Source organism: Theobroma cacao, chromosome 6 (genome assembly GCF_000208745.1).
Source record: "Theobroma cacao cultivar B97-61/B2 chromosome 6, Criollo_cocoa_genome_V2, whole genome shotgun sequence".
In the NCBI taxonomy this organism is placed as follows: Eukaryota; Viridiplantae; Streptophyta; class Magnoliopsida; order Malvales; family Malvaceae; genus Theobroma; species Theobroma cacao.
This window is the reverse complement of record NC_030855.1, coordinates 22,616,884-22,630,778: the sequence shown is the minus strand read 5'-3', so window position 1 is coordinate 22,630,778 and position 13,895 is coordinate 22,616,884. Positions and strand designations below refer to the sequence as shown.

Here is a 13,895-nt window from a genome sequence, read left to right as displayed (position 1 = left end):
TGTATAAGATTAGGGTATTTCATATTTTGAATTTATATAACTGTTGCTCTTTTCTCAAAAAAAACTTATTACTCTTTATTTCAGGGAAAAAAAAAAAACTTAACACTCTTACTCTCAATGGGCTCTGATGGCAAAGCCCATTATTCACAAGCTATCAAGTCTGACCATAAGCATCAATTCCCAAAGTCCATTATTCTCTAATCCAACCAGAACATCAATTCCCAGTAGGTAGATTAGGGGCTTCATAATCACAATCACAATCACATCTAAAGACTGCCACCAAGGATTGTCTCTTGGCGTTTTTCAATTAGTGGAGGAAAAGAAACCTAGCCAATTCACATTATTGAAGCTTGAGATATCTTAGTCATAGCTTCCTTAGTCCATATGATAGCTCCCTGCTCCTCTGCCATATTGAGAATTGACTGCTGTATAATTTCTCCACCTGAATCAATCAAATCATCGTTTCTTCTAAATGAGGGGCACATGGACATCATAAATCAACTGCTTTCAGACACCTGTGTCGGTACTCGGTGGTGGTAATTACTAAACTTGTTTTATTATTGCAATCTTTCCGTACCTGACGGTGGGATGAACATTAAATTTTGGAATTGCTTTCAGGTTGGGAAAATCGGGGAATCGTACTGGGAAAGGGAAACAAGCGATAAGCAGCCTATTTTGAAGAAGGAAAACAGAGTCAACTGCAGAGAACGGCTTTCACTTTTTAGTCTCAATCGGGCAATTAATGATTTTTGGGTCCAAAATGATATTCCAACAACCTCAAAATGACTGGCGTTGGATTAATTTCCACATCTAGCCAATGAGCCAAATTTCCTGTGCCACTATCAAAAGCAAAATCCCTCAGGCTTATCTCCCCTGATTGAATTTGAATAAGAATTATGAATTAGATTTATATATTACTTACGTATGATGTTTTATCTTTCTTGAAAAGAATAATTATAATAAAAAAAAATTGGACAAACACATTGCCAAAGAGTTTATGCTTTTTGCACGAAGAATACGGTGGGTGTCGGCTAAGACAGCTTAGTTCATACTTTCATATATGAATTTGTATATATTGTTAGATTTTATGTAATATGGTTAAACAGTCTGTATGGTAGTCGATCTTACGGCACCTGTAAATTTCTGGGCATTAAGCAATGTTTTAATAAAATATTATTTTTGGTTGAATAAGGAAAAAAACTCATTCTTCCCCAATAAAGAGGGAAATAAACATGTTATACGATTTTGCTTCTCAGATAAATGTTTTTGAGTGCTTAAATAATCATTTCATTAGTTGTTAATTTGCCTCCAAATAACCATGCAATTTTCTCATAGGTCATAACCATGCCTTAAAAATTTGATGAGACCAGCAAAGAACGTAGAAGAAACTGTTTCATGCCATGCTCTGGAAATTTGATAAAGACATATACGCCTTGATTTTGACATGTTTGATTTGATCAACAAGTACATCGTAACTGGACCATGCAAACTGAGTAATCGTTAGAGAACAAAAAAAATGAGTTTGGTCTGTTCTTGTTTTGACTATAGAAAGAGTCCCTGTTTAGTCTTAGCATTGGAAAATCTTGTGAAGTCTGGGCTTTTGCTGAATTTAGGCTGCTGGCGTGAGACGGTTCCTCACTGATTAAGATATGGAATTATAAAAACCATCAAAGAAGTAAATTATAATCCATTTAAGTGGCTGGCAATCAAAACTAAGATGAGATCAAACTTCAGGCACATGATAAAGTTTGTAGTAAAAGAAACAAAAAGGTGGTTGCGTGCTTAGACTCATGACTGCGTTCTTAGCTTAAATACCAATATTTGTTTTAAGAGATGGAAAACGTGAAAATTGTTGCAAGGCAAAAAGATGATTACTTTGATTTACTTTTTTAGGGTTGAATTAAGACTAAACATTTGGTAATGAAAATAGAAAAATGGGAATGTAAGTTTTCAGACATAAAAAAGTGAAAAGTGAAAAGAAAGCAGAATAAAAGCGGTTTAAATATAACCATTCGCCCATGTGCTTGGCAGGATGTCCATCGTGTTTTGCGACCAGGTCTTAAACGAGTATTTTCTGCTTTTCTCTCTTGAACTTTTTCCACCATTCCCTATTTGTTTACTAATTCTTTTGAAACCATTTTTTTTATATATATAATAAAAAAAGAACAACTTATTACGCCATTTTAAGACAAGCAACTCCTAAAACATAAGCCAGTAAAAGAAAAATAAAACTAGAACGAGAAAACTCAAAAATACTAAATCTCAAAAGTAGATTATCATAATGTATGACCATTCAGTTAGCATATTAATTCGCTTCACGAGATATGTGAGATATTCTATCATCCTAATCTCGTAGGAGTAGTTCTTTTATGTTTCTCAGCAAATGCACATTCGGGTTTAAAATATTACTTTTCATCGATAATTTTTGTATAACAATGAGGGAATCAGAGTCCACTTGAAACCATTTGAACTTTGTTATCATAACAAGTGAGTTATGTTCATATGTCATGTCAAACATTTCAAATGATGTAAAAAAAATGTTTTAATTTTATATTGAGTAAATAGAAAATTTTAAAAAAAAATTATGTATAAGGTGTTGTATACTTTATCAAGTTAATATTGTGAAAAGAAGATAATAATTTCGTAACAATATAATATTAAAACGGATCCAACCTAGATCCAGCCCACATAATAATCAACAATAATGAAAGTGTCAACAAATTAAGTAAGAAAAATTAAACAATCAAAAAACTTATAAATATGAATGCTGCACATCTCATTAAATTAATTTTTTAACAAAAAGATAATGACTCATGACATTTAAGCAAAAGTTTCACGTTTGAGCAAACTTTATCTTGTTAACTAAATGAAAAAATTGACTAGCTATTATGGAAAATGAAAATTTTATTAGGGAATGGATTATCAACAAAGCACAATGAATCTGATGAAGCATTGTTATTTGACCCTGACTCTTACATTCTGATTAGTTAATGATATCCATTTGGTATACATACATTCACCAAATTAAACATCCCACTGCCAACTGGAGATTTCTTTTATTTATTAATTAATTCTGTAAAACTTTACTCACCCTTTTGAATTTATGGTGTTTGAAAATTTGGAATTGGCCATTGTGACCAACGTGCCATTATTTACTGGCAAGTGACATGGTCAATTTACCATTTTTTGTTCATTTCTGTCGGTGGGTGGGTAGTATGATATGATTAAGTGTTGTTTTTCTTTTTTCAAGATTTCTTAAAAAAAAATTCAAAAGTCAACTAAATTGCACAACTTAAATTAGTTCGAAGTCTAAAAAATGGAGGAAAAATTATCCAATAGTCTAAATGCTGTGTAGCACACTGAAAACTGTACTGGATTTCAACGAGCCCATCTAAGGTGGCACCTGACAATTACAAAAATTTACTGCAGCAATAAAAATTGAATAATAATGGAAGTGACAGAACGGGATAGTGACAACCTTCGACACAGTAACAAAGATTCCCGATATTTTTAGACAATACTTTCATTCCTATGTATAGAGAATAAAACAATTAAAAATCTATGTAAACACATTTTTTGGAGTCCTAGGTAGGGGGTATATGGTTTACATGCAAACAAAACCAGTAAAGTCTATAACTGTACTTGCCTTATTATAGCAACTTGTTCTAGCTAGACTTCAAAGCTGGATCGAGCTGAGCAGCTACCCATAGTTTCTTTGAAAGCTAAATCCTTCAAAGTTCTGTGCTGCTTTCATCATGGTTACAAAGAAACTGTTTGTCTTCTTGATTATTGCCGTGGGTTGCTTTAGGTTGCTGAGATTTGCTGAGTCAAAGGTGCCGCAAGAAGAAGGTGAGTCAGAGTAAAAGATTTTCTTTTTCTTTTGGTTGTTTTTTTTTTTTTGGTTGATGAGATAATGTGGGAAAATGGGTGTTTCCTTGTTGCTGGAAAAATGAAAGAAAGTGGAAAGAAATTGAAATTTTTAACAAGGTTTATCTTTTGTTAAATTTTTGTACTTCAAATTAAGACTCATTACAAGAACTTATCTTTATCTTTCTTTTCTGCTGATTTATCTAGTGAAATATTGCTGGTTTTCTCTAATTTTCTTAAGCTAACCAAACTAGAAATCTATGAGGATCCTGCTGCTGTATATTCTAGGATTTATTAACAAAATATCTGTTTATGGTGAAAGTGAATGGTATATATAATTGCTGAAATACTCTTCTTCCATTGCTCAAATGATACTGAATTTCTAGTCCTGCGAAACAAAAGAAATCATATATAATGAAGAATTAGATTTTTGGTTTTCACCACTCTGTGTGATCTTTGGCATGCTTGCTTAAAAAAATTGACCAAGGACTTGAGTAAGGAGCTTAATCCTTATATTTTCCAGCCCTTTCCGTATTGTTTGTAGGTTTACAAGATTCAAATGCTGATCCTAGTTTATATTATTAGTATTAGTTTTTTTTTTATCAAAAATTATTGTGAGCCAAAACAAAATTTCAAAATTGGGCTATAATTCTCTCAAAAACAACTTGTAAACCAGAAAGGAATCTTTGAGATTTGAGATGAAGCGTATTTTTAGCATTTACTTCTATCTGAAAATGCATCTTCTTTGTTTGATAAATAACAATCTTTCTGGCATTTGGATGCTTTATTCAACTTGTATTTTAAATTGAATTTGCAAACATTTATGACGTTATTTTTCTTCCCAGACATGTTAAACAATTCTTAGATCTTGTTGCTGAAGCAAACTGCTGGTTTTAAGTTCTCTCTCTCTTTGAGATTGCATGATCTACTCTTTTATTCCTTTTGTGCAATACTAGTAAGGGAGTTGAATTTATCAAGATGTTAAGGAATGAAGCTAGATCAGTTTTTGTCATTTTATTTTCATGCATTATGCTGTGATGCTTATGGAACTATGGATGTCTTCTAGTTGATGCTTTGCAAGAGATTACAGCTACGATGGGCTCAACGTACTGGAAATTTAATGGTGATTCCTGTGAAGTTGAAATGGTTGGGGTAACACAGGAGCCACCAAAGAATTCTGAGCATGAGATCTCTTGTGAACGTGAGACGAACAGCAATGTTTGTCACGTTGTAAGGATGTATTATTCCTTCTTCTTAGTACTGAATATTTTATGTTAAATTCTTTCATTTGATCAAGTGTGATTCTATTCTATAATTTGGAATCTGCATAGTAATTTCTAATTAAGGTGAATCTGAGAGGGTTTGAACAACTTAACATTTGAGGGTATTATTGGCTGTTGTATCCTAAGCAGCCGCTATTTGCATAAATTCTGCTTTTGAGGCATGATTTCCAAGTACATATGTGCGTACCCCCTTAAATCATTGATTTCCTTAGAGTGGCTATTAGTATCAATCTCTGTTATGTTGGTTGTTGTACATCCTGATATTTCATGTTCTATGTATGTCAGAGTGCTCAAGAGACATAACCTTCCTGGAATGCTTCCTCCTCAACTGGTTAAGCTTCCTCACCTTCGCGAAATGTAAGATCCTTTGAAACAAGTTGCTGTGGTGTTTATATTTTACATACTAATTGTTTGTGCAATACTCTGGAACCGTCGTAGATAACTGCTCTAAGTAATCGTGCTTTGTATTGTAGTGATTTTGCTTACAACTACCTAAATGGCACCTTGCCAAGTGAATGGGCTTCAATGAAGTTGACTTCGATGTAAGTCTTTTCAAATTCTTACATATATATATATTTTCTTCTATCATAAATTAACCAGAAATTTTTTCTGCAGCTCTGTTGTTGTAAATCGCTTGTCAGGGGAAATTCCTAAGCACCTGGGAAATATTACAACTCTGACAAATCTGTATGTTCTGAAGTTTGATTAATTGTATTTAATTAGTTAAACTTCTGAGAGTTTTATGGTGATTGGGGTCCTTGACATTGAATCAAGTTGCAGAACCAAACTAGCAAAGCCTGTTTTTTATTAGATGTATAGCTACCTAAAACCTATAGGTTCTTTCATAATCCTTTTTCATTCAATAGGAAATTCTTGAAAAAGTGTGTGATATCTTTTGATATCTTTTTAATCAGGTCCCTTGAAGCAAATCAATTCTCTGGTGCCATACCGCCTGAACTTGGAAATTTAATCAACTTGAAAACATTGTAAGAGAAGCCCAGTCTCTATATCTTCTTCTTCTTTGTTTAATATTTTCTAATTCTTTGGATTTCCTGTTACATATTTCACTTGCTCAACTTTAAATCATGCGTATTCTTTTTTATGATTATTGCTTAAATATTGTAATTTCAGGATGCTCTCCTCCAATCAGTTAACTGGAAACTTGCCACTGACATTTGCTTTGCTAAGAAATCTAACTGATTTGTAAGTTTATTCAAATTTCTCCTTATTTTAAGCCATATATCTTGATATGTTCATCAGAGCAACAGCATTTTGTTGTCTATTGCAGTAGGATAAATGATAACAATTTCAATGGTACCATACCTAGTTTCATACAAAAATGGGAACAGCTCAGCAGACTGTAAGATCCTTATTTAACATAAAATTCAGATCTTATATATATATATATATATATATATATATTCATTTTTTTACAATTATACTTATTTATTCTGAATAATTGCAGAGAAATGCATGCAAGTGGACTTGAGGGACCCATACCAACAAGCATATCACTTTTGAGTAATTTAGTTGAGCTGTGAGTATAATGCCTCCTTTATTTGTAGTCATTGACTTTATATCGCTTAACTAGTTTTTGTTTTTCGTTGATGGCTCATGAATGCTGGACTTATCTTTATGCAGGAGGATTAGTGATATAAATGGGCCAAATCAGGGTTTTCCTATGGTCAGAAACATGACAGGCATAGTAAGATTGTATGTTTAGCGCTCACATCATCAAATATATTAAAGGTGCCATCTATATATGATCCATTTTGACTAAATGTGATCCGGTTATATATTTTAGGGTTTTGAGGAATTGTAACATTTTTGGAGAGATCCCTGCTTATGTTTGGGCAATGAAGAATCTGGAAATGTTGTAAGTAAAGCATGCACAACATTTTATGGTATAAGGTTTCCCTACCTTCCAATGTTTGCAATCACTTTCACGGGACACTCATACAAGGGGACATATTTATTATTATTAGTATTGCATTTATGAACATAACTGTTCTTTGATTCTGCATGGATTTGTCCTCCATTCTCTTTTTAGGAAACTAAAATTATTGCCTCGATAACTTTCAATTAGCAACCACAGTTACATAGTTAACCACCATCTCGCTGCAGAATGGACATTGGTCTAACTGCAGACTGCAGACGAATTATTCATATTACACAGGAAAGACTTTATATGTTGTGTAAGTCTTGTGCTGAAAAGTCTTGATCTTTATGCTTAAATAGAAATTGAACAAGGATCAGGCTTATAAGTGCAAATATATCAAAAGGGTGCCTAGAACATAGCAATTAGAGACAAATTTGGGATGTCTTTATGAATGGTACATACATGTTACAGTCACAGGAGCATGCACTAGAAAACACTTAAAACGCAAAATACAGGGCACTTTTTGAATTAATAATCATGTCAAAACTACAATATCTGTTTCTTTCTTTTTTGGTATTAACTGTTGTCTAGTTTGCTTCTATTTTTGAATTGAGAAGGATTGCTTAAGGCATATATTTCGAAAGCAAAGTTTGTTATTTGCCCCCTGTTACTTTCCTAGGAGATAATATTTACACAATAGGTCTCTTTTATTTATTTGGTCAAAAGCTGCCTTATGAACCTTCTTGAATAGATTTCTATCACCAAGTTATTGCCAGAAATGAACTCATATTATTTGGATTCAAAGAGCGAATTAATTATTGAGTTACCTTTTAAAGACTCTTAGTTTACAAAATCATGTTTAAAAATTTGAGCACTGGCATAAAATAATCAAACCCTACTGCAACAGGGATGTCAGTTTCAACAAGTTAGTTGGGAAAATTCCAACCAGCATACGTGCAGATCGTCTAAGATTTGTGTAAGTATTAACTTCAAATTGTGGCTTCATTTAGTTTTCTTTTGCACTTCATCACAGAGAAACATTGTTTGTTTTTTTTTTTGTTGATGGGGAAACGTTGTTTAAGATGCTGAATAAGCAATTTGAACTTTTTAATTGTAAAAGCTAGAAAATTTGGCAATGTGCAAAAATAGAAGCTCACAGTCATAAGTTTAGGAATGAGAGGATTTATAACAGAGATTGAATACTAAATTTGTTTTACAATCCAGAACCACTTAACAAACTGACATCGATATGTGAAATTAAAATTTTAAATTAGAGATTATTTGATTGCTTTCTGTTATTTTGATTAAGATGACATACTGACCATCTGACATGGTTTTTATAAGCTTTTTAAGTGGCAACATGCTAAGTGGAGATGTGCCAGACTCAATCTTGAAGCAAGGGACTAGCATGTATGTTTCTGTCTGATATTTCTTATCATATTTCCATTTCTTCCCTTTTTTTTGTCAACTTGCAATCCAACATTCAATCTATGTTCTCCTCATGTGGTTCATTCAAAGGAAAATATATGCCCTCTGCCTGGTGTTTAAATTTCTGAAAGAGCTTCACTGGTTTTTTAAGCTTAGATGCACTACTCATAACACTCAAGGGGGAAAAAGGGGGAGAAAAAGATCTCTCTGAATAATCAAATACTATTATTTAAGTTCATTCTCATCCTTATTTGGGAAGTTGATATTGATTCTCAATGCTTGGATGCAGTGATCTTTCGTACAATAACTTCACATGGCAAGGCCCTGAGAAACCAGTTTGTCATGAGAACATGTTAGACTACTTTTGTATTATTCTTTCCTTTATACCTTTTATCCTTGATTTGATATGGAGCTAATAATTATTTCATTTTGTCCTTAGGAATCTGAACCTAAATTTGTTTCGCAGCTCTTCATCAAGGAACAACTTGTAAGAGTTTTCTTTCCCTTTCTTTCTCTCATTTTTCTTTTTATTACTATTATTTTTGTTGTTGTTCTAGTGTTTGGTGGCTTGATAAAGGAAGATCTTGTGTTTGCACTGTTCAACTTTGTGATAATAATTTTCTGTTCTGATCTCTGTAACAGGAGGGGAGCTCTTCCATGCAGGAAGGATTTCACCTGTCCTCAGTGTAAGTATGTCTCCTTAGGAGTTGGAACATCTGGACTGCTAATCATTAGATTTCTTTCAATTTTATTACTAGATTGGATTTACATACTTGCATTTTGGGCTTTTAACCCAGATTTCTTTCATATGATGTGACCCAGTACTACAATGATTAGTGTTATCTCCTAGCTTCTCTTATCTCCACTTCTCTCAAGTCAAACATATAGCTACTTTTAGAAAAAAAAGATAAGTTATACCCTACAACTCTCATTGATAAATAAATAATTGTTTTACGTATTTGTATGAATAAGTTGGCAAATCTGCAATCTTGCTATACTTTATGATACAATTTCTCAATAGTTTATCTAGAAACATTTCCAAACAAGAAAGTGCAAACTGTTGTTAGCTTGCCTGAAAGAGTCATACATGAAGAACACAGGTAAAATGGTCTAATAAAAGATCGATTTGTACGTCCAAGTCTACATTTTTCTAAAAGTATTGGGTTTATGGAATAATATATTACAATGGTGTTGATATAACATTTAAGGAACAACATCATACTTTGTTAGAAATTGACTTTTTAAGTATGTTGCATTTCCTTAAATATATTATTGAGCTAATTTCTTTGTTTAATACCAAATCATTTCCTTGTAGCAGATTCAAATTGTTTACATGTTAATTGTGGTGGAAAGGACACAAGGATCAACACAAATTTATTATATGAAGGAGATGGTGATGTTGAGGGGGGAGCAGCAAAATACTATATTAGAGCTGATGGCAATTGGGGATTTAGTAGCACTGGAGACTTTATGGATGACAATGATTTCCAAAATACACGTTATACCGTATCAAAGCTGTCATTAAACATCTCAGAACTGTACACAACAGCCCGCAGAGCTCCAATATCGCTCACTTATTTCCATTATTGCTTAGAGAACGGAAATTACACCATAACTTTGGATTTTGCAGAGATACAGTTTACTACTGATGAAACATATAACAGCCTTGGTAGGCGCATGTTTGACATTTATGTTCAGGTGATTAAACACACCTTTGAAAATATGTACTTTTTTGAAGTTGCAAATAAGGATACATCAATTTACATTTGTATTTTTTGCTCAAAATTAATTTACATTTGTAACAGGAAAAATTATTGTGGAAGGACTTCAATATTGAATCAGTGGCTAGGAGTGCTCAAAAGCCTTTAGTAAAACAAGTTCCTAATGTAAGTGTGACAAATAATTTCTTGGAGATTCGATTCTATTGGGCTGGCAAAGGAACAACAAGGATTCCTATAAGAGGTGTCTATGGGCCACTTGTATCTGCTATTTCTGTAGTTTCAGGTATAACATCTGCATAGTCTTTCCTTGTACATTGAGCACATGCAGTTCTTTTTATTTTAAGGCTACCTTTCCCCCAAAAACAATACACACACCCATTATAATAAAAATAGGTGAAAAGTGGAGAAAAATTCTCTTGTGATAGGCCTTTTTGGTTCAGCTAATGAATCTTGCTGTTTTGGCAGATTTTAAACAATGCTCAAATGGACGAAACAAGGGAACTGCTTATATTATTGTTGGGGTTGTAATATCATGCCTTGTCTTCTTCATACTGGGAATTCTTTGGTGGAAACGCAGTTTGCTTGGAAAATATTGGAGGAAGGAAGGTCAGCCTATATTCTATCATTGCATTATAGACATTCTACTGGCAGAATGTCTCTTGTGTTTCCCAATTGTGCAGGGTTATGCCAGCTTTTCTTGGTTTGTTATAAATAAATTAATTGCAGGAATAGCAGCTAAAGTTGTTAGGTCATTTTTCTGTTCAAGTTACTGTAGCTTTGACCTCAATGGTGCAATTAAATTACCTGTCATGAATATAGTACAATCTAAATTATTAATGCTCTTGTTAGTCACCCTACATAAAATTCAGGAAATCATTTATTTTTCTAATTTAAAGAATTATTGATCAAGTAAACACAATTTTGGCTCTTTGCAAACAGATACCAAAGGAGACATGCCGTCAGGGACTTTCACATTGAAACAGATTAAAGTTGCCACTGATGACTTTAATTCTGCTAATAAGATTGGAGAAGGTGGTTTTGGTCCTGTGTACAAGGTGCTAAACGTTATGTGACTATCCTCATAGTATTAATTTCTATTTTATTTAACATACGAGAATCTAATAAAGGTCAGGGTGCAGGGTCAGTTACCTGATGGTACCAAGATTGCAGTAAAGCAGCTCTCATCTAAATCACGGCAAGGAAATCGTGAATTTCTAAATGAGATTGGGATGATATCTTGTTTGCAACACCCAAATCTTGTCAAGCTTCATGGATTTTGTGTTGAAGGGGATCAATTGCTACTGGTATATGAGTACATGGAAAACAATAGCCTTGCCCGTGCTTTGTTTGGTGAGTGTTGTATCATGCACTCATGTTTTTTTTTTTTCTTTCTTACTTTGTAACTATTATAGATCAAGACATGATTCACTGATGTTCATGTTGCACATGGATAAGACTAAATCTGGTGAGACATACTTTCTTGGGATAATATGTAGGTCCAGAACACAATCAGCTAGAGCTAGACTGGGCTACAAGGCTTAAGATCTGTATTGGTATAGCTAGAGGTCTGGCTTTTCTGCATGAAGAATCAAGACTCAAAATTGTTCACAGAGACATCAAAGCTACTAATGTGCTTCTGGATAGTGACTTAAACCCTAAAATATCTGACTTTGGTTTAGCTAGGCTTGATGAAGAGGAGAAGACCCACATCACCACCCGAATTGCTGGAACCATGTGAGTTATTATACCTTCAATAAACAAGAAACGTCGGCCCTTTTTTGTCTACTTAAGATACTTGCATGAAGATCATGCTTTGCATAACAACTCCCCAATCTTAATGTGCAGGGGATATATGGCACCAGAATATGCATTATGGGGCCACTTGACACACAAAGCAGATGTTTACAGTTATGGAGTTGTGGTAATGGAAATCGTTACTGGGAAGAACAACAATAACTTTATGCCAAGTGAAAAGTTTGTTTGTCTTTTAGATTGGGTACTTGCCTACTGTCCTACTCTTGGCGGTCCACTTTCTTTACAAGTTTTCAAATTTCTCCTACGCTAAAATATGACAAGATATATCAATTATAACTCTACATTGCAGGCTTGCCATCTCCAACAAACTGGAAGCTTGATAGGGCTTCTCGATGAGAGGTTAAGGTCTGAAGTCAAGAAAGAAGAAGCAGAACTCGTGGTTAAAGTGGCTCTGTTGTGCACAAATGCATCTGCATCACTTAGACCTACTATGTCTGAGGCGGTAAGCATGCTTGAAGGGCGAATGACTGTTCCTGACTTGATACCAGAACCAGGCAACTATACCGAAGATTTAAGGTTTAAGGCCATGAGAGATCTCCGTCGACAGAAGGAAGATCAAAGTTCGAGTGGAAGCCAAACCCAAAATTCAACAACAGTTCATACCATCTACTCTTCATCTACATCTCATAGCTCCAATGAAATCAACCCAGTTTCTAGATTTGGTACGTAGCAGTGAGCATTTCTTTCCAGTTGCATACTTCCATCGTAGAGGCTAGAATACAAGTCTACAAAATCACTTGGGCTGTATCATCTATCTGGTATGAATTCAGCAGTGCTTAGAAGTTGTAAATAGTCCTAAATTCTTTTGCCGATTGAGACAGTTTTTAGTTCAATAGTACAAATTCAATTGATTTAATATAAATATCTGAATTCAGATGTACAAAGTTGATAATTTGATGCTGGATACTCTGCAGGTTTTAGGTCCTTGTTTTTACTTTTTTTCTTATAGAATATTAATTAAACATTTGGGTTGGCTGCCAATGGAAACCAGTCAAAGATGTTTTTATAGTCAGGAATTTTGAGTGTAAGAAGGTTTCAAAACGAGGGGAAAAAAATATTAAAAATGAGAGTTTTAAGTATGATGGTACGAATTTTTGGTGTATTAATTAGATATTTTGGTTCGGATCTAGCAAGAGTACATCTCGCTGGTTTTGATCATTGTTACTGTTTAGGTTCTTCGGTGTTTGCTGTTTTTGATCATTATTGCTGTTGATGTGGCTTCAAAGGACCACATGCTGCGTTTTCTTTGTTGTCGAGATGCGTCTCTGAAATTGTGGAGGTGATGCTCTGAAGTGCTGTTGGGTATAACTGTGGATATGAATTGTGTTTTACCTGATTCCGTATTTTTGTCTTGGGGATGAGGTCTGATTTTTTGTGTTCTTGATACTTGCTGTACATACAGACCAGAGATGTGATATCAAGGGAAGGGAAGGGGTGTGTTTTTCTTTTGCACTGAGCAAGGGCATCATTATGTAAATTTTGTTGTAATGAATTGGGTATGCAATGAGGTATGGCGCCTGTGCCAAATGCTACAAAAACCAGAGAACGACTGCTCAGTGTTTTGCTTGTTGGGGATAATTTTGAACATTACTCTCCATTTTCACCCAATGCAGAATACCCTTACACTACAACTATAGTATGTTTGATTCACTGAAAAAAATAGAATGAAAATAGAATAGTCATTCCAAGAGAATAAAATAGAAGAATAATAGTTATTATGTAGATTGGTTCATGAGAATGAAATAGAATAGAAATTATTATTATTATTTATTTTATTATTTGGTTGAAATGAATAATTTTAAAAATAATTAAAAAATAATGGGTAAATGATAAAAATATTTTTTATTAAAATTTAAAAATTTTTTAATTAAAATAAAAAAAAACTATGATAAGAAATAAATA

The 13,895-nt window shown here is 33.6% G+C and overlaps 1 protein-coding gene across 2 annotated transcripts; it reads left to right on the top strand.

Annotated features, from left to right (window-relative positions):
• Window positions 3,357-12,913, top strand: LOC18596614 (probable LRR receptor-like serine/threonine-protein kinase RFK1). Of its 2 annotated transcripts, XM_018123043.1 has the most exons (24): window positions 3,357-3,849; window positions 4,934-5,105; window positions 5,436-5,507; window positions 5,624-5,692; window positions 5,766-5,837; window positions 6,065-6,136; window positions 6,282-6,353; window positions 6,439-6,510; window positions 6,616-6,687; window positions 6,792-6,863; window positions 6,955-7,026; window positions 7,937-8,005; window positions 8,374-8,439; window positions 8,747-8,809; window positions 8,897-8,944; window positions 9,100-9,143; window positions 9,776-10,155; window positions 10,263-10,461; window positions 10,644-10,784; window positions 11,118-11,233; window positions 11,318-11,528; window positions 11,675-11,912; window positions 12,024-12,174; window positions 12,283-12,913. In XM_018123043.1, the coding sequence occupies exons 1-24, from the start codon at window positions 3,756-3,758 to the stop codon at window positions 12,661-12,663; spliced, it is 3,018 nt and encodes a 1,005-aa protein (XP_017978532.1). In that variant the 5' UTR covers window positions 3,357-3,755; the 3' UTR covers window positions 12,664-12,913. The 2 variants fall into 2 exon arrangements, with proteins under 2 accessions (XP_017978532.1, XP_017978533.1); XM_018123044.1 differs by lacking the exons at window positions 3,357-3,849; window positions 4,934-5,105; window positions 5,436-5,507; window positions 5,624-5,692; window positions 5,766-5,837 and adding an exon at window positions 5,925-5,963.